The sequence below is a fragment of the Haliotis cracherodii genome, unplaced genomic scaffold, assembly GCF_022045235.1.
Source record: "Haliotis cracherodii isolate W230 unplaced genomic scaffold, xgHalCrac1.p SCAF_13, whole genome shotgun sequence".
In the NCBI taxonomy this organism is placed as follows: Eukaryota; Metazoa; Mollusca; class Gastropoda; order Lepetellida; family Haliotidae; genus Haliotis; species Haliotis cracherodii.
This window is the reverse complement of record NW_027266268.1, coordinates 31,431,468-31,452,701: the sequence shown is the minus strand read 5'-3', so window position 1 is coordinate 31,452,701 and position 21,234 is coordinate 31,431,468. Positions and strand designations below refer to the sequence as shown.

General features: G+C 43.6%; 1 protein-coding gene across 1 annotated transcript in view; it reads right to left on the bottom strand.

Moving 5' to 3' along the window:
• Positions 1 to 21,234, bottom strand: part of LOC139459837 (nucleoporin NUP188-like) — a 94,859-nt gene that overhangs the window by 2,985 nt on the left and 70,640 nt on the right. The window contains exons 39-49 of the mRNA XM_071241542.1: positions 13,849 to 14,069; positions 11,531 to 11,662; positions 11,093 to 11,161; positions 10,239 to 10,346; positions 9,166 to 9,318; positions 7,028 to 7,165; positions 5,374 to 5,448; positions 4,101 to 4,225; positions 3,377 to 3,455; positions 2,467 to 2,598; positions 763 to 830 (exon numbers count right to left, since the gene is read on the bottom strand). Coding sequence (XP_071097643.1) covers positions 763 to 830; positions 2,467 to 2,598; positions 3,377 to 3,455; positions 4,101 to 4,225; positions 5,374 to 5,448; positions 7,028 to 7,165; positions 9,166 to 9,318; positions 10,239 to 10,346; positions 11,093 to 11,161; positions 11,531 to 11,662; positions 13,849 to 14,069 — 1,300 coding nt within the window. The remainder of the gene's footprint in view (positions 1 to 762; positions 831 to 2,466; positions 2,599 to 3,376; positions 3,456 to 4,100; positions 4,226 to 5,373; positions 5,449 to 7,027; positions 7,166 to 9,165; positions 9,319 to 10,238; positions 10,347 to 11,092; positions 11,162 to 11,530; positions 11,663 to 13,848; positions 14,070 to 21,234) is intronic.

The following is a 21,234-nucleotide window of genomic DNA, read 5'->3' as shown; positions in this document are numbered from 1 at the left end:
TCGTCACGGGTAGACACCACCGGTCATACGTAACTAGTCCAGGGATCATTTTGGACTATAGTCTGGAAGGTAATTTAAGGTACCAACGTTTACTACAGTATCTGAAAAACTACTGGACCTACTCCAGTCAAAGTTGGTATGAGATTATTAAACAGTCATACATAACTGGATATTACATTTAAAGACAATCGTTGTTAGGGTTGGGTGTCTCAACGTGCATGATTCCCGTGCACCCTTTCGAGTTGAGTTGATTGGTTCAACTGTGTCATATGGCCCTGTGACGTAGGGGTAGTATTATGCAGATGGCTCTGACGAACAGGTCTGGTTGTTGATGAAATATAGTGATAGCTAAATAGACAGATTTCTTTATTCATGCACCAATTGTCTTTAAATGTAATAATGCTGCTTTTAACAGTATTCCAGTTATATCACAGCGTGACAGCTTAATGTGGGAGGTAAGCCCGAAGTGATGCAGGTCTCAGACGTTTACCACTTCGGTGAAACCCACGAGCACGGGTATGGTGCTGACAAACCTAGAAACATAATCGGGGCGAACCGGGATTTGAACCCACAATCATAGGTTTCTGTCGTGCCTAAGGGACGCAACTCTGCACAGCAAATTACGGCGCCTTAGACGACTGGGCCACCCGTGCCCCCCTGTAGTAAATAGGATCTGCATAAATGTACAATCCCTGTCAATCACTTTCGCAACATCTTGCAATACACATCTTTTGCCAACATACAACACTACAAAGCACTCACTTTGGTATATGCTGACTTGTGGCTGCTTCTGGCGACCGATGTGGCGACCCTGTCCCTCTTGGGTCCAGCTGCAAACACCATCAGTCTTATGAATGTCAAATCCATTACCGGTATAATGCGCCTCCATTCACCAAGTGAAGGCTTGTGGCGCTACATTATTATTCCCGGTCAAGGAATCAGTGTTGCCCTAATGACTATCTGGTCTCTGAGGCTAGTCACAACACCTGTTTCATGTGCCCTAGTGCACTATTCCAGCTATATGATGGTGGTCTGTAAATAATCGAGTCTGGACCAGACAGTCCAGTGATTGGCATCATGAGCACCGGTCGATGCAATTGGGATACAATGACATGCATCAACCAAGACAGCGAGCCTGACCACCCGATCTTGTTAGTCGCTTCTTACAACAAGCATACCGTATATGGCTGTGTTTAAAGCGACCCTACATATAGGACGACACGCCCTGTACACGCCTAAAATCGACCCAAAATCCTGTTCTCCGTGTATAAAGCAACCTGGAATGAAGCACATCACAAGTGCGCACACAATCCTTATATATGCAATAAAAATATGTTTATCTTGCGTTGTTTTTTCAACAATGATTGGTCGCGTGTGTAACTCAAGCACATGTTGTAATTTTGTGTTTAGTTGCCTATGGCAAGCTTGGGCTGCTGAAGACCTATTCTGACCTGACCAGTCCTTTTATCCCCTTAATGCCGAGCCCGAGGCAGGGTAACAACAAGTACCACATCTTAACTTCATTTCGTATGACCAGGGCCCCATTCCACAGAGTGGCCTTAGTGCTACGACTGCTGTTTTGTGGAACGAGGCCCAAGGATTGAACCGACTAGGCACTAGACTTGTGTGACATGACCAGGGACTAAACCTGCTGGGCACTAGACTTGTGTGACATGACCAGGGACTGAACCTGCTGGGCACTAGACTTGTGTGATATGACCAGGGACTGAACCTGCTGGGCACTAGACTTGTGTGATATGACCAGGGACTGAACTGACTAGGCACTAGACTTGTGTGATATGACTAGGGACTGAACCTGCTGGGCACTAGACTTGTGTGACATGACCAGGGACTGAACCTGCTGGGCACTAGACTTGTGTGACATGACCAGGGACTGAACCTGCTGGGCACTAGACTTGTGTGACATGACCAGGGACTGAACCTGCTGGGCACTAGACTTGTGTGATATGACCAGGGACTGAACCTGCTGGGCACTAGACTTCTGTGATATGACCAGGGACTGAACTGACTAGGCACTAGACTTGTGTGATATGACTAGGGACTGAACCTGCTGGGCACTAGACTTGTGTGACATGACCAGGGACTGAACCTGCTGGGCACTAGACTTGTGTGACATGACCAGGGACTGAACCTGCTGGGCACTAGACTTGTGTGACATGACCAGGGACTGAACCTGCTGGGCACTAGACTTGTGTGATATGACCAGGGACTGAACCTGCTGGGCACTAGACTTGTGTGATATGACCAGGGACTGAACCTGCTGGGCACTAGACTTCTGTGATATGACCAGGGACTGAACTGACTAGGCACTAGACTTGTGTGATATGACTAGGGACTGAACCTGCTGGGCACTAGACTTGTGTGACATGACCAGGGACTGAACCTGCTGGGCACTAGACTTGTGTGACATGACCAGGGACTGAACCTGCTGGGCTCTAGACTCACCTTGCTGAGTATCCTGTAGCAGGTTGTCACACAGGAGATGAAGGTGCCGAAGGTGGGCTGTGTCTCCTGGTCTACTGACGGAGTGCTGAACCCCAGGCCCAGGAAACAGTCGAACTCACTGATGTCCATGCTCTGAGGTGAGACAAGCAATTCAGGGATACTAAAACACTAGAACCTGACAATGTAACATGGCCACAGAACGTTTACTCTTTGTCTTTTATTTTATTTCCTATATTTCTTAGTTCCGTTTTCCCCATATTGCTTCCTGACTTCTTCCACTACTTTCATCTTTCAAACTCGAAATATAATTTCTTGCAAAAAACAACCCAAACCATAAAAAGGCAACAGTTCATCACTAGACCTATCTATGTGCCAAGTTTGGCGAAGAAAAATTGTATGTTTTTCAAGATCTGCCCCAGAATGAGCACTACGCGATTTTCAGTCTAAGTCAATGTTGTTGCTATGGAAACTCATAAAAATACATTTTTAAAAAATGAAAAGGCACCAGTTCACCACTAGACCTATCTATGTGCCAAGTTTGGTTAAGATATCTCTCATGGTTTTTGAGTTCTGCTCCGGACGAAATGTGATGGACCGACAGATGGATGGAAGTATGGCATACGGATGGACAGCACCCAGGACGAGACTTTGGTTTTCTTAGCAGACAAATCAATATTCATCACGTGACAGGTCAATACTGATCATGTGATGAGTCAGAAGGTCAGTGTCAGTCACATGATTTCTGGGTCTATATTGAAATGTATATTTGTCACATGAAAAAGATTTGTGTGACATGACCAGGGACTAAACCTGCTGGGTTTTTATTGAAATGTATATTTGTCACATGAAAAAGAATAACAAATGAAATTGCAAGATTATCAATAGAGGAATAGCAACATGCTGTGTTTACCTGGTCCAGGAGGACTTCACACAGGTCGGGGGTGAAATGTTTCAGCGCCGTCAGACTCCGAGACAAAATACTCAACATTCTGAAAACATAAAGTCAAAACAACATGCAGCTGGGTGTTGTTCCATGACCAGGCTATGATTAGTTGTGTCTAGTTGTTTGTTGTTTAACCCTGCAGCATTATTCCAGTTATATGACGCTGGTCTGTAACAATTGGGTCTGGACCAGACAATCCAGTGACTCACATCCTGAGCATTGATCTACCTGTTGGGATATGCTGACATGCATCAACCAAGTAAGCAAGCCTCCCCACCCGGCCCGTTAGTTGCCTCTTATGACAAGCATGGGCTATGATAAGTTTCACCCAAATCGTGTCCATCTCTTTCAAAGATTGCACCATGCATTGGCAAGGGTGGAACTTCTTGTTTTTCTGTTATTGATATTTTGTTACAGAGTGAGTGAGTGAGTGAGTGAGTGAGTGAGTGAGTGAGTGCGTATGTTTTTACACAGCCTTTAGCAATATTCCAGCAATATCACGGCAGGGGACACCAGAAATAGGCTTCAGACCCCACCGCCATTCACCATGTTATTCTAGAACCGTATTCCCTACCTGTCATTCACCATGTTATTCTAGAACCGTATTCCCTACCTGTCATTCACCAAGTTATTCTAGAACCGTATTCCCTACCTGTCATTCACCATGTTATTCTAGAACCGTATTCCCTACCTGAGTTGGACACAGACCAGCTGTGTGGTGGGTTGCTCCAGGTCTTCAGTGGATGCCTGGTGCTGCAGCATGGGGGACGAGTGGAAGGAGTCCTTCTTGCTGACTCGGTCCTGGCCACGTTGTTGCTGCAATGTCAGATGTTACAACCTTTAAGAGGAAGCCATGTTGATTCACTTAAGCCACTGGAGAATGTGGTATGATTTATACATTCAAATCGTGATGGGTATTGGCCTTGTTTTTTAATTGCAATATATTGTAATAAATTATAAATGTATAAATGTAGATACTGCATGCGTTCTTTCATCTGTAATTTGTTATAAACCCAGGGCCTGTTCCACAAAGTGATCTTGGCACTAAGGTGATCGTAACTCCTATATTTTAACATAGACTTACGACAGTCATAGCACTATGATCGCTTTGTGGAACAGGGCCCTGAAAAAAAATACCCAAAATGACTTGAAGTTTTTCTTTATTCTGTACCGAAAGTTCCCAGACAGAATCAACACTTTCAACAGTAGGCCAACAATAAAATGCAAGAGATAAAAAAATGTTCATTTGAGATATTTCTTTAAAAATTATTCAAATGTAGGCCTCCACATTATTCGGGCATGCAACTTGTACCAGCAGGTGGAGACCTTTACCCAAGGGAGACAACTGTGACAAGCTACCTGTTACCTAAGTTTGCTGGGGACTTACAGACCCTTTTCTAGCAGGTGGACATCAACCAAAGTCACTCTCCTACCCAGGGTTCCATGAGGCCAGCATAGTACCTCTACCACAGACCAGCGCAATCTGATGATTCGTCACATCTTACACAGTCCATTCAAGATATTGCATGTGTTTTTCATCTGATTCATTTTTGACAAGTCTACACATCTAGATAAACATGTCATAGAAAGGTTTCAGAAAATATCCTTAAACGTGAAAATTATTTCCATTTGCGTAGTCATCCTTTGTTTACATTGGCTGTGCGGCTCCACATGCTGTCATCGAAGCACTACGAAGAGTAGCGATATGGTGTTTAAATATATATTGTCACGCAACTCACTTTCGCAGTTCTAGTAGAATATCTAAATACTTATAAAAAAGAATATGTAAAGCCCCCCAAAATACTTGCATTAGGCCAATCTGTTTTCATTTCAGAATAAGCATGTTTGTTTACAAACAAGAGTAAAATTCAGTCACATGATACGCAAATTAGCCTGTGGCAGTGGTGTTATGCTAAGTCACCACTGCACCGAGTGTGAACCTAAGGGAGACTACTCTCACTGACCTCGAGGACGTACAGCAGATATCGAGGTCTGATGAGTAGTGCTATGAAGGTCTGGTTCATGTACACCATGGAGGTCTGAAACACAACACGTGTGAAAATACATCCTCCTGTGTTTCCTCTAGTCTGAAAATCAACTGTCCATATGTGTCAGTTTTTACCCAAGTGTGCTCTGAGAAAAACTTAATCCACATCAAAGTACATCCACTAGTATCTGTCCTAGGAAAAGCACTTAAAGGTAGACAAAACTATGACAAAGAAGAGACAATTTATGAATAACAAAATCTTTAATAACTGTAAAGGCGAATTTTCGGTATAGACCCTTAACTGTTGTCAAGCAAGACTAAACGTTGCCTTTACAGTTATTTAAGAAGTTGTTATCCATAAATTGTGTCTACTTTGTCATCCAACAACTTCTAAGTAATGCCTATCAAACAATTCAGACAAAACTATAATTTTGTTTTACACATGGACATACACAAAAATTATATAAAATTAAAACTGTTTTTAGATTCTGTGATTGATTGAAAATATATTTTTGTCAATTAGTTTTGTTCAATATCATTTATGAACTTTCAGTAGGAAATTAATCTCAAAATTAACTATGATAACATTCTAATTATTGTTTCAATTTGCTGCATGCCTCTTCATCAATAATACCCATATGTAAAATCCCAAAAATTATCTTCATCTTAGCTAATTACATGACAAAAATTATCTACAGATTTCAAGTTAAAGTCAAAACTACCAATGGTGAAGATAGTTGCATAACCAAATGTGAATTGTTGTCCAATACAGTAAACTACGGTTACAACGAACACAAAGGGACTACAAATTTTAGTTCGTTATAACCGTAGTTCGTTATAAGCATATATACAGCATAACTACAGCAGATAGTCGGGACCAAAAAAGTAAGTTCGTTATATCCGTCAGTTCGTTATAAGCGTGTTTGTTAAAAAAACGTTGTTTACTGTATTTGCATAACATCAAAGGTCATAATGGTTTGCCAGGGATGTGATATCACAGCAGCCTAATCGAGAATCCTGTCCCGAGTGTCAGAAAGTTTAACCCTCCAAGGCTTGGAGAGGAGGAGATTCTATTGATCACCCAAAATCATTCTTCCTACATTTTTCACTTTGTAAACAGTAATAACCAGTGTGAAAATGTAAACAGTATACAGCCAACCAGCTTCAGTCATAGAGAGATAAGGGATGTCATTTGACCAGTGAAGATCCGTGATAGAATAGGTCTTCGGCAACCCATGCTTGTCGTAAAAGGCGACTAACGGGATCGGGTGGTCAGGCTCGCTGACTTGGTTGATGCATGTCATCATTTCCCAATTACGTGGATCAATGCTCATGATGTCAAACACTGGATTGTCTTGTCCAGACACGATTATTTCCAGACCGCCGTCATATAGCTGAAATATTGCTGACTGTGGCATTAAAAAACAAACAAACGAACAAACAGATATCATTTGATTGTGATGTCATGGTAACAGATAACATCACAATGGAATAATTATATATAAACCAAGATCGGTAACCAATCAGTGTTAACTTCCACAACAGCAACAATTACAAAACCCCAGAGAGTAACGATAGTAATCGGCTCAATGACTAGCGTCTGTTTTGTCCCTAACAACTAGGTAACTAACCAGGAACTTGTCGAGCACGTCCGGCAGATGTAGGCGCCACTCCCGGCTGAAGGCGGACAGCTGACAGATGAAGTCACATGACGACTCCGCCTCCCTGAGTGCCGTGTCCAGGAGGCTGATGCGGGCGATCTCCATCGACTGGGGAAACAGGAGCTGATGTTACATACTGGTCAACCTCATGACTCCCTACCTGTTGCATTATCAGGATAGCTTCCTTACACCTCTGTCATATTATCACAATATTCCTACCTCCCTGTATTATATTTTAAAACTTGGCCCAGCTACGCGTGTTGTCTTAAAATGTGGCCCACCTACCTTTGTCATATTATCACAATATTCCTACCTACCTGTATTGTATTTTAAAAACTGGCCCATCCACGTGTGTTATCATAAAATGTGGCCCACCTACCTGTGTTATATCATAAACTGTGGCCCACCTACATGTGTTGCATTATAAAATGTGGCCCGCCTACCTGTGTTATATCATAAACTGTGGCCCACCTACCTGTGTCATATTATCACAATATTCCTACCTACCTGTATTATATTTTAAAAACTGGCCCATCCACGTGTGTTATCATAAAATGTGGCCCACCTACCTGTGTCTTATAATAAAAATGTGGCCCACCCACCTGTTTTATTATAAAATGTGGCCCACCTACCTGTTGTCATAAAATGTGGCCCACCTATCTATCACAATATTCCTACCAACCTGTGTTATATTTTAAAATATGGAACACCTACTTCTGTTATATCATAAACTGTGGCCCACCTACATGTTTTACATTATAAACTGTGGCCCACCTACCTGTGTTACATTATAAAATGTGACCCACCTACCTGTGTTATATCAAACTGTGGCCCATCTTCATGTTTTACATTATAAAATGTGGCCCACCTACCTGTGTTATATCATAAACTTTGGCCCACCTACATATGTTATATCATAAACTGTGGCCAATCTACATGTTTTACATTATAAACTGTGGCCCACCTACATGTGTTACATTATACAATGTGACCCACCTACCTGTGTTATATCATAAACTGTGGCCCACCTACATGTTTAACATTATAAAATGTGGCCCACCTACCTGTGTTATATCATAAACTATGGCCCATCTTCATGTTTTACATCATAAAATGTGTCCCACCTACATGTTTTACATTATAAATTGTGGCCCACCTACCAGTGTTAAATTATCAAATGTGGCCCACCCACCTGTGTTATATCAATAAACTGTGACCCACCAAGTTTATGTGCTCCACCCACCTGTGTTATCACATCTTCATTTGCTCCACCCACCTGTCATCCAAGTTTATGTGCTCCACCCACCTGTGTTATCACATCTTTATGTGCCCCACCCACCTGTGTTATCACATCTTCATTTGCTCCACCCACCTGTCATCCAAGTTTATGTGCTCCACCCACCTGTGTTACACATCCTTATATGCTCCACCCACCTGTGTTATCCCATCTTTATGTGCTTCACCCGCTATGTTATCCCATCTATATTTGCTCCACCCACCTGTTATCAGATCTTAATGTGCTCCACCCACCCGTGTTATCACATCTATATTTGCTTCACCAACCTGTTATCACATGTTTATGTACTCCACCCACCTGTTTTATCACATCTTCCTTTGCTCCACCACCCTGTCATCCAAGTTTATGTACTCCACCCACCTGTGTTATCACATCTTTATTTGCTCCACCCACCTGTCATCCAAGTTTATGTGCTCCACCCACCTGTGTTATCAGATCTTTATTTGCTCCACCCACCTGTTATCACATGTTTATGTGCTCCACCCACTGTGTTATCACATGTTGGTGTGCTCCCCCCACATTGTTATCACATCTTTAGTTGCTTCACCCACCAGTGTTATGACATCTTTATGTGCCCCACCCACTGTGTTTTTACATGTTTATGTGCCCCGCCCACCTGTGTTATCCTGTCCTGATGTGCCCCACCCACTGTGTTTTTACATGTTTACGTGCCCCACCTACCTGTGTTATCCTGTCCTGATGTGCCCCACCCACTGTGTTTTTACATGTTTATGTGCCCCGCCCACCTGTGTTATCCTGTCCTGATGTGCCCCACCCACTGTGTTTTTACATGTTTATGTGCCCCGCCCACCTGTGTTATCCTGTCCTGATGTGCCCCGGCGAAGCTGAGAGCGTCCTCCAGGAAGGAGTGTCGGAGTGCAGCCAGCACTGTGGAGTACACCTCCATGCACAGGCAGTACACGTTGTGCCACGACTGGACCATTGGCACGAAGAAACTGCCAGACTGAAAACAGATGACATCAGCGTCAACAACAAACATACTCATCTTCCCAAACAGTTATAAGATAATAGTTACCACATGTGTGACTACTGACGGAGGTCACAGCCATCAAACAGAAACACATGGAACATGGAACCACAGTGAGGTGTGGTGCGGCGAGGTGAAGTGGGATGTCACATAAAAAGTTATGTCATTTCTATGGTGATGTGCATGCATGTGTTTTTGTTGTTTGTTTGTTGTTTAACACTGCACTCAGCAATATGCCAGCTATATGACAGCGGTCTGTAAATATACGAGTCTGGACCAGACAATCCAGTGATTGACATAAGCATCGATCCACGCAATTGGGATACGATGACATGTGTGTGTGTGGATGCTGGTACTAGTCTGGACTTGTGCCAGTCTTAAAATGCAAGCCCACTGAGATACCAGGCCACAGTTTAACATGGATACCCCATTCAGACATAGTGCACTGACTCCGAGCTGACCAGTCCTTGTTTTACTGCTGAGTGCCATGCAGTGTAACAATTACCATCATTTAAGGCCTTTTGGTGATACACAGCAGGGAAACGAATTACCGACCTGCTTCGTCTGGGATGCCACCCTTTCCACTAGACCATGTAGGCGGTCAACATCGCATTGTTTCAGACTTTATATATATATCCTCCGTGAAGATCTGGGCTAGTATAGGCCTTCAGCAACCAGTGCTTGTCGTAAAAGGTGACTAATGGGATCGGGTGGTCAGGCTCGCTGACTTGGTTGATGCATGTCATCATATCCTAATTTCGTAGATCGAGGCTTATGTCAATCACTGGATTGTCTGGTCCAGGCTCGATTATTCACAGAGTGCCGTCACAGAGCTAAATATTGTGAGTGCGTCGTTAAACAACAAACAAACAAAATAAAGGTTATATCGCCCCTACCTTGAGGGGCACGGCTGGCCTGGAGTAGATGTCCTCGTTGGTGTAGCAGTTGGTCACCATCAGACAGGTGTGGGGGGTCAGGTCCGCCAGGGACAGGGCCGCTGACCCCTGCAACACAACACACAGACACACAGTTAGCCAACACCGCACCTACATTACATGCACATCTACCTTGACTGTACACACATTTACCTTGACTGTGCACACGTTTACCTTGACTGTATATATGTTTACGCTGACTGTACACACATTTACCTTGACTGTACACACGTTTACCTTGACTGTACACACATTTACATTGACTGAACACACGTTTATCTTGACTGTACACACGTTTACCTTGACTGTATACCTGTTCACATTCACTGTACACACATTTACCTTGACTGTACACACATTTACCTTGACTGTACACACGTTTACCCTGACTGTACACACGTTTACCCTGACTGTACACACGTTTACCTTGACTGTACACACGTTTACCTTGACTGTACACACATTTACATTCACTGTACACGTTTACCTTGACTGTATATATGTTTACGTTGACTGTACACATGTTTACATTGACTGTACACACATTTTCCTTGACTGTACACACATTTACCTTGACTGTACACACATTTACCTTGACTGTACACACGTTTACCATGACTGTACACACCTTTACCATGACTGTATACACGTTTACCATGACTGTACACACGTTTACCGTGACTGTACACGCGTTTACGTTGACTGTACACACGTTTACGTTGACTGTACATACACACTTACCTTGATTGCACACACACAATTCTTTAAGTGAACCTAGGGAAAATCCTAACAGCAACAGCAGAAGGTGCACCTACCCTTTCTGACCGCGCCACGCTGAGCAGTAGCAGGAACACTGCATGCACATACGGCAGTCCTCGCTTGGCCTGCAGGCACAAAACAGTCATTGATGTTATCAAAGTTGTTGTCTGACATATTAAGTTTTTATATTTAAACATCTTTGTACCGATTCTCTTTTCTTATTAAAAGTTTGTAGTTAAATATATTATTATTGTTTTTGAATAAACAATAAAGCAAATTAGGGAAAAAATATTATCATCATTATTATCATTATCATCATCATCATTATCATTATTACTATAATTATTATTATTTATTTATTTATTTATTAATATGCAACTTATATAAAAAGTTGTTTTTTTAAAGAATAATTTTATCATTATTATGGTTGCTGGATTGGCCATCAAGATGTTATAACACAGCCTCCTTGTACAGCGTGACATTGCAGGGCCTACCTTCATAAAGGACTCCACCGAGATGAGCAGAGTCTGTAGGATCGAGTGCTGCTGCAGGATCGGCATCCACACCTGGTCGTCCCCGATCACCTCGATCAGTTCCTCCAGCAGACTACAGGTGACAATCTGAAGCTGTTGGAAACAACAAATGTATAATGAACCACACACTGACCCCACACCTGGTCTTCCCCGATCACCTTGATCAGTTCCCCCAGCAGACTACAGGTGACAATCTGAAGCTGTGAGTCACAAAACACGCATTATAGACAATTATTACACGTAAACAAATAGAGCAATCCTATTGGCCAGTTACTGTTGTGATAACCCAAACAAATCAGATGAACCGTCTGTACAGACATCATGATGTCATAGCTACGTATGTGATGTCCCTTGCTTGTCACATCCCAATAAGGGCGGTCGGGTAGCCTAGTGGTTAAAGCGTTCGCTCGTCACGTCGAAGACCCGGTTTCGATTCCCGACATGTGTACAATGTGTGAAGCCCATTTCTGGTGTCCCCAGCCGTGATATTGCTGGAATATTGCTAAAAGCGGCAATAACTATTCACCACATCCCAATGCATGTTTAGTAACATAGCGAGAGTAGGAGGTCGGGCACAAGGTATATCTAAATGTCACACAAAATATTTTACCAAACATTTTTGTAACTTGTGAGCTTGTAATAATATATTCTTCACATGCTCCAGTATCGATGGACAGGATTTTACAAGCAGAAAGTTCAGGTACCCTACACGACTGCTGGTCTCATGGCATACAGAGCCAATCAGCTCAGACAAACCCTAGTCCTGGTCACCGCTGTTCGTATCTCCCAGTAGACTGCAGCTCACTTCCAGTGTTTGTGGGGGCGGTCGGGTTACCTAGTGGTTAAAGTGTTCGCTCGTCACGCCGAAGGCCCGGGTTCGATTCCCGACATGGGTACAATGTGTGAAGCCCATTTCTGGTGTCCCCCGCAGTGATATTGCTGGCATATTGCTAAAAGCGGCAATAACCCATATTCACCACATCCCAATGCATGTTGGGTAACATAGCGAGAGTAGGAGGTCGGGCACAAGGTATATCTAAATGTCACACAAAATATTTTACCAAACATTAGTTTTGTAACTTGTGAGCTTGTAATAATATATTCTTCACATGCTCCAGTATCGATGGACAGGATTTTACAAGCAGAAAGTTCAGGTACCCTACACGACTGCTGGTCTCATGGCATACAGAGCCAATCAGCTCAGACAAACCCTAGTCCTGGTCACCGCTGTTCGTATCTCCCAGTAGACTGCAGCTCACTTCCAGTGTTTGTGGGGGCGGTCGGGTAGCCTAGTGGTTAAAGTGTTCGCTCGTAACGCCAAAGACCCGGGTTCGATTCCCGACATGGGTACAATGTGTGAAGCCCATTTCTGGTGTCCCCCGCCGTGATATTGCTGGAATATTGCTAAAAGCGGCGTAAAACCATACTCACTCACTCACTCACTCCAGTGTTTGTGAGTTGTGTGTTATTCTTGGAATACCATCATAGTTATATCACGGCGTGTCAGCTGAATGTGGGAGGAAAGCCTGTGGTGAAACATCCATTAAAGAGGGATACCTCTCACAAACGCAGCATACTGAATCTGACTCGGCCAGGCAGGGAAAAAACTCGATCTTTTAATGTCATTTGGTTTGACACGACTGGGGATTGAACCACAAACCTTCTGCTCTCCTGGTAGACATACCTTTTCAACTAGACCACTAGTCTGGAAAGACCTGTAGAGATACCAATCTTAGATCTTAACCCACAAGAACGGGTAGGTGTTGACAACCTATCATCGTAATCGGCACGACTCTAGGAATGAAAACCCCTGTCCATGAGGCCTGGGACAGCCACACCCAAAATCATAACTTGAAGTGAGGTGAAACGAGGTTTGACAAGCAAGATTATTGCACTTATATAGCAATGTGCATGCACGTGTGAGGATGCTTGTACTAGTCCGGACTGATTTTATAGTGCTAGCACACTGAGATACCATGCCGCAGTTTAACATGAATACCCCACTCAGACACAGTATACTGACTCCGAGCCGACCAGTCCTTGTTTTAGCCCCTTAATGCCGAGCGCCAGACAGGGTAACAACAAGTAACAATTTTTTTTTATGATGTGGATCGAACCCCGGACCTTCCATTCTCTGGGTGAAGACTCTACCACGGAGGAGGTCTAATCATAACTTGAACCTGTGGTGCACATAACACACATAGAACATGCCACTATTTGAAGGAATACATTTCATTACAAAATGTCAAACTTCCAGAGTTCTCAATCCTCCCACTCACTTTGAGTTTAGCATCTACGGTCTCCTCCTCTTTACCACTGCCTGTATCCCTGGGCTCCCCCTGTGTCAACTGCATGCTCCCTACGTCCCTCGTCTCCCCGGTCGGCGGCTGGGTGCTGCCTGGGTCCCGCATCTCCCTGGGCCCCGGCAGCTGGCGGGAACTCTGGATCAGCACCGAGCAGACGTTGGGCAGTAGGTCCGTCAACTTGTCAGTGTCCAGAGCTACAAAAAGTACCATCCATGTCAGCCAGACATACAACATGGCACCAGAGCTACAACATATCACCAGAGGTGCAACATACAAGAGCTACAACAAACCTTAGACCTACAACACAACCAGAGCTACAACTAGTGCTAAAACATACACGAGCTACAAAATACCAGAGCTCCCACATGCAACCAGAGCTACAACACACTAAAGAGCTACAATGTACCTCTTGATCTCCCACATGCAACCATACCTACAACACACTAAATGGCTGCAATGTACCTCTTGATCTCCCACATGCAACCAGAGCTACAACACACTAAATGGCTACAATGTACCTCTTGATCTCCCACATGCAACCATAGCTACAACACACTAAATGGCTACAATGTACCTCTTGATCTCCCACATGCAACCAGATCTACAACACACTTAATGACTACAATGTACCTCTTGATCTCCCACATGCAACCATAGCTACAACACACTAAATGGCTACAATGTACCTCTTGATCTCCCACATGCAACCAGAGCTACAACACACTAAAGAGCTACAATGTACCTCTTGATCTCCCACATGCAACCATAGCTACAACACACTAAATGGCTACAATGTACCTCTTGATCTCCCACATGCAACCAGATCTACAACACACTTAATGACTACAATGTACCTCTTGATCTCCCACATGCAACCATAGCTACAACACACTAAATGGCTACAATGTACCTCTTGATCTCCCACATGCAACCAGAGCTACAACACACTAAAGAGCTACAATGTACCTCTTGATCTCCCACATGCAAACAGAGCTACAACACACTAAAGAGCTACAATGTACCTCTTGATCTCCCACATGCAACCATAGCTACAACACACTAAATGGCTACAATGTACCTCTTGATCTCCCACATGCAACCAGAGCTACAACACACTAAAGAGCTACAATGTACCTCTTGATCTCCCACATGCAACCAGAGCTACAACACACTAAATGGCTACAATGTACCTCTTGATCTCCCACATGCAACCAGAGCTACAACACACTAAATGGCTACAATGTACCTCTTGATCTCCCACATGCAACCAGAGCTACAACACACTAAAGAGCTACAATGTACCTCTTGATCTCCCACATGCAACCATAGCTACAACACACTAAATGGCTACAATGTACCTCTTGATCTCCCACATGCAACCAGAGCTACAACACACTAAATAGCTACAATGTACCTCTTGATCTCCCACATGCAACCAGAGCTACAACACACTAAATGGCTACAATGTACCTCTTGATCTCCCACATGCAACCAGAGCTACAACACACTAAATGGCTACAATGTACCTCTTGATCTCCCACATGCAACCAGAGCTACAACACACTAAATGGCTACAATGTACCTCTTGATCTTCCACATGCAACCAGAGCTACAACACACTAAATGGCTGCAATGTACCTCTTGATCTCCCACATGCAACCAGAGCTACAACACACTAAATGGCTACAATGTACCTCTTGATCTCCCACATGCAACCAGAGCTACAACACACTAAATGGCTACAGTGTACCTCCTAATCTCCCACATGCAACCAGAGCTACAACACACTAAAGAGCTACAATGTACCTCTTGATCTCCCACATGCAACCAGAGCTACAACACACTAAATGGCTACAATGTACCTCTTGATCTCCCACATGCAACCAGAGCTACAACACACTAAATGGCTACAGTGTACCTCTTGATCTCCCACATGCAACCAGAGCTACAACACACTAAAGAGCTACAATGTACCTCTTGATCTCCCACATGCAACCAGAGCTACAACACACTAAATGGCTACAATGTACCTCTTGATCTCTCACATACAACCAGAACTACAACACACTAAATGGCTACAGTGTACCTCTTGATCTCCCACATGCAACAAGAGCTACAACACACTAAATGGCTACAATGTACCTCTTGATCTCTCACATGCAACAAGAGCTACAACACACTAAATGGCTACAGTGTACCTCTTGATCTCTCACATACAACCAGAACTACAACACACTAAATGGCTACAGTGTACCTCTTGATCTCCCACATGCAACCAGAACTACAACACACTAAATGGCTACAGTGTACCTCTTGATCTCCCACATGCAACCAGAGCTACAACACACTAAAGAGCTACAATGTACCTCTTGATCTCCCACATACAACCAGAACTACAACACACTAAATGGCTACAATGTATCTCTTGATCTCCCACATGCAACCAGGGCTACAACACACTAAATGGCTACAATGTACCTCTTGATCTCCCACATACAACCAGGGCTACAACACACTAAATGGCTACAATGTACCTCTTGATCTCCCACATACAACCAGAACTACAACACACTAAATGGCTACAATGTACCTCTTGATCTCCCACATGCAACCAGGGATACAACACACTAAATGGCTACAATGTACCTCTTGATCTCTCACATACAACCAGAGCTACAACACACTAAATGGCTACAATGTACCTCTTGATCTCCCACATGCAACCAGAACTACAACACACTAAATGGCTACAATGTACCTCTTGATCTCCCACATGCAACCAGAGCTACAACACACTAAATGGCTACAATGTACCTCTTGATCTCCCACATGCAACCAGAGCTACAACACACTAAATGGCTACAATGTACCTCTTGATCTTCCACATGCAACCAGAGCTACAACACACTAAATGGCTGCAATGTACCTCTTGATCTCCCACATGCAACCAGAGCTACAACACACTAAATGGCTACAATGTACCTCTTGATCTCCCACATGCAACCAGAGCTACAACACACTAAATGGCTACAATGTACCTCTTAATCTCCCACATGCAACCAGAGCTACAACACACTAAAGAGCTACAATGTACCTCTTGATCTCCCACATGCAACCAGAGCTACAACACACTAAATGGCTACAATGTACCTCTTGATCTCCCACATGCAACCAGAACTACAACACACTAAATGGCTACAATGTACCTCTTGATCTCCCACATGCAACCAGAGCTACAACACACTAAAGAGCTACAATGTACCTCTTGATCTCCCACATGCAACCAGAGCTACAACACACTAAATGGCTACAATGTACCTCTTGATCTCCCACATGCAACCAGAACTACAACACACTAAATGGCTACAATGTACCTCTTGATCTCCCACATGCAACCAGGGCTACAACACACTAAATGGCTACAATGTACCTCTTGATCTCTCACATACAACCAGAGCTACAACACACTAAATGGCTACAATGTACCTCTTGATCTCCCACATGCAACCAGAACTACAACACACTAAATGGCTACAATGTACCTCTTGATCTCCCACATGCAACCAGAGCTACAACACACTAAATGGCTACAATGTACCTCTTGATCTCCCACATGCAACCAGAACTACAACACACTAAAGAGGTACAATGTACCTCTTGATCTCCCACATGCAACCAGAGCTACAACACACTAAAGAGCTACAATGTACCTCTTGATCTCCCACATGCAACCAGAGCTACAACACACTAAATGGCTACAATGTACCTCTTGATCTCCCACATGCAACCAGAGCTACAACACACTAAATGGCTACAATGTACCTCTTGATCTCCCACATGCAACCATAGCTACAACACACTAAATGGCTACAATGTACCTCTTGATCTCCCACATGCAACCAGAACTACAACACACTAAAGAGGTACAATGTACCTCTTGATCTCCCACATGCAACCATAGCTACAACACACTAAAGAGCTACAATGTACCTCTTGATCTCCCACATGCAACCAGAGCTACAACACACTAAATGGCTACAATGTACCTCTTGATCTTCCACATGCAACCAGAGCTACAACACACTAAATGGCTGCAATGTACCTCTTGATCTCCCACATGCAACCAGAGCTACAACACACTAAATGGCTACAATGTACCTCTTGATCTCCCACATGCAACCAGAGCTACAACACACTAAATGGCTACAGTGTACCTCTTAATCTCCCACATGCAACCAGAGCTACAACACACTAAAGAGCTACAATGTACCTCTTGATCTCCCACATGCAACCAGAGCTACAACACACTAAATGGCTACAATGTACCTCTTGATCTCCCACATGCAACCAGAGCTACAACACACTAAATGGCTACAATGTACCTCTTGATCTCCCACATGCAACCAGAGCTACAACACACTAAAGAGCTACAATGTACCTCTTGATCTCCCACATGCAACCAGAGCTACAACACACTAAATGGCTACAATGTACCTCTTGATCTCTCACATACAACCAGAACTACAACACACTAAATGGCTACAGTGTACCTCTTGATCTCCCACATGCAACAAGAGCTACAACACACTAAATGGCTACAATGTACCTCTTGATCTCTCACATGCAACAAGAGCTACAACACACTAAATGGCTACAGTGTACCTCTTGATCTCTCACATACAACCAGAACTACAACACACTAAATGGCTACAGTGTACCTCTTGATCTCCCACATGCAACCAGAACTACAACACACTAAATGGCTACAGTGTACCTCTTGATCTCCCACATGCAACCAGAGCTACAACACACTAAAGAGCTACAATGTACCTCTTGATCTCCCACATACAACCAGAACTACAACACACTAAATGGCTACAATGTATCTCTTGATCTCCCACATGCAACCAGGGCTACAACACACTAAATGGCTACAATGTACCTCTTGATCTCCCACATACAACCAGGGCTACAACACACTAAATGGCTACAATGTACCTCTTGATCTCCCACATACAACCAGAACTACAACACACTAAATGGCTACAATGTACCTCTTGATCTCCCACATGCAACCAGGGATACAACACACTAAATGGCTACAATGTACCTCTTGATCTCTCACATACAACCAGAGCTACAACACACTAAATGGCTACAATGTACCTCTTGATCTCCCACATGCAACCAGAACTACAACACACTAAATGGCTACAATGTACCTCTTGATCTCCCACATGCAACCAGAGCTACAACACACTAAATGGCTACAATGTACCTCTTGATCTCCCACATGCAACCAGAGCTACAACACACTAAATGGCTACAATGTACCTCTTGATCTTCCACATGCAACCAGAGCTACAACACACTAAATGGCTGCAATGTACCTCTTGATCTCCCACATGCAACCAGAGCTACAACACACTAAATGGCTACAATGTACCTCTTGATCTCCCACATGCAACCAGAGCTAGAACACACTAAATGGCTACAATGTACCTCTTAATCTCCCACATGCAACCAGAGCTACAACACACTAAAGAGCTACAATGTACCTCTTGATCTCCCACATGCAACCAGAGCTACAACACACTAAATGGCTACAATGTACCTCTTGATCTCCCACATGCAACCAGAACTACAACACACTAAATGGCTACAATGTACCTCTTGATCTCCCACATGCAACCAGAGCTACAACACACTAAAGAGCTACAATGTACCTCTTGATCTCCCACATGCAACCAGAGCTACAACACACTAAATGGCTACAATGTACCTCTTGATCTCCCACATGCAACCAGAACTACAACACACTAAATGGCTACAATGTACCTCTTGATCTCCCACATGCAACCAGAGCTACAACACACAAAAGAGCTACAATGTACCTCTTGATCTCCCACATGCAACCAGAGCTACAACACACTAAATGGCTACAATGTACCTCTTGATCTTCCACATGCAACCAGAGCTACAACACACTAAATGGCTGCAATGTACCTCTTGATCTCCCACATGCAACCAGAGCTACAACACACTAAATGGCTACAATGTACCTCTTGATCTCCCACATGCAACCAGAGCTACAACACACTAAATGGCTACAGTGTACCTCTTAATCTCCCACATGCAACCAGAGCTACAACACACTAAAGAGCTACAATGTACCTCTTGATCTCCCACATGCAACCAGAGCTACAACACACTAAATGGCTACAATGTACCTCTTGATCTCCCACATGCAACCAGAGCTACAACACACTAAATGGCTACAATGTACCTCTTGATCTCCCACATGCAACCAGAGCTACAACACACTAAAGAGCTACAATGTACCTCTTGATCTCCCACATGCAACCAGAGCTACAACACACTAAATGGCTACAATGTACCTCTTGATCTCTCACATACAACCAGAACTACAACACACTAAATGGCTACAGTGTACCTCTTGATCTCCCACATGCAACAAGAGCTACAACACACTAAATGGCTACAATGTACCTCTTGATCTCTCACATGCAACAAGAGCTACAACACACTAAATGGCTACAGTGTACCTCTTGATCTCTCACATACAACCAGAACTACAACACACTAAATGGCTACAGTGTACCTCTTGATCTCCCACATGCAACCAGAACTACAACACACTAAATGGCTACAGTGTACCTCTTGATCTCCCACATGCAACCAGAGCTACAACACACTAAAGAGCTACAATGTACCTCTTGATCTCCCACATACAACCAGAACTACAACACACTAAATGGCTACAATGTATCTCTTGATCTCCCACATGCAACCAGGGCTACAACACACTAAATGGCTACAATGTACCTCTTGATCTCCCACATACAACCAGGGCTACAACACACTAAATGGCTACAATGTACCTCTTGATCTCCCACATACAACCAGAACTACAACACACTAAATGGCTACAATGTACCTCTTGATCTCCCACATGCAACCAGGGCTACAACACACTAAATGGCTACAATGTACCTCTTGATCTCTCACATACAACCAGAGCTACAACACACTAAATGGCTACAATGTACCTCTTGATCTCCCACATGCAACCAGAACTACAACACACTAAATGGCTACAATGTACCTCTTGATCTCCCACATGCAACCAGAGCTACAACACACTAAATGGCTACAATGTACCTCTTGATCTCCCACATGCAACCAGAACTACAACACACTAAAGAGGTACAATGTACCTCTTGATCTCCCACATGCAACCAGAGCTACAACACACTAAAGAGCTACAATGTACCTCTTGATCTCCCACATGCAACCAGAGCTACAACACACTAAATGGCTACAATGTACCTCTTGATC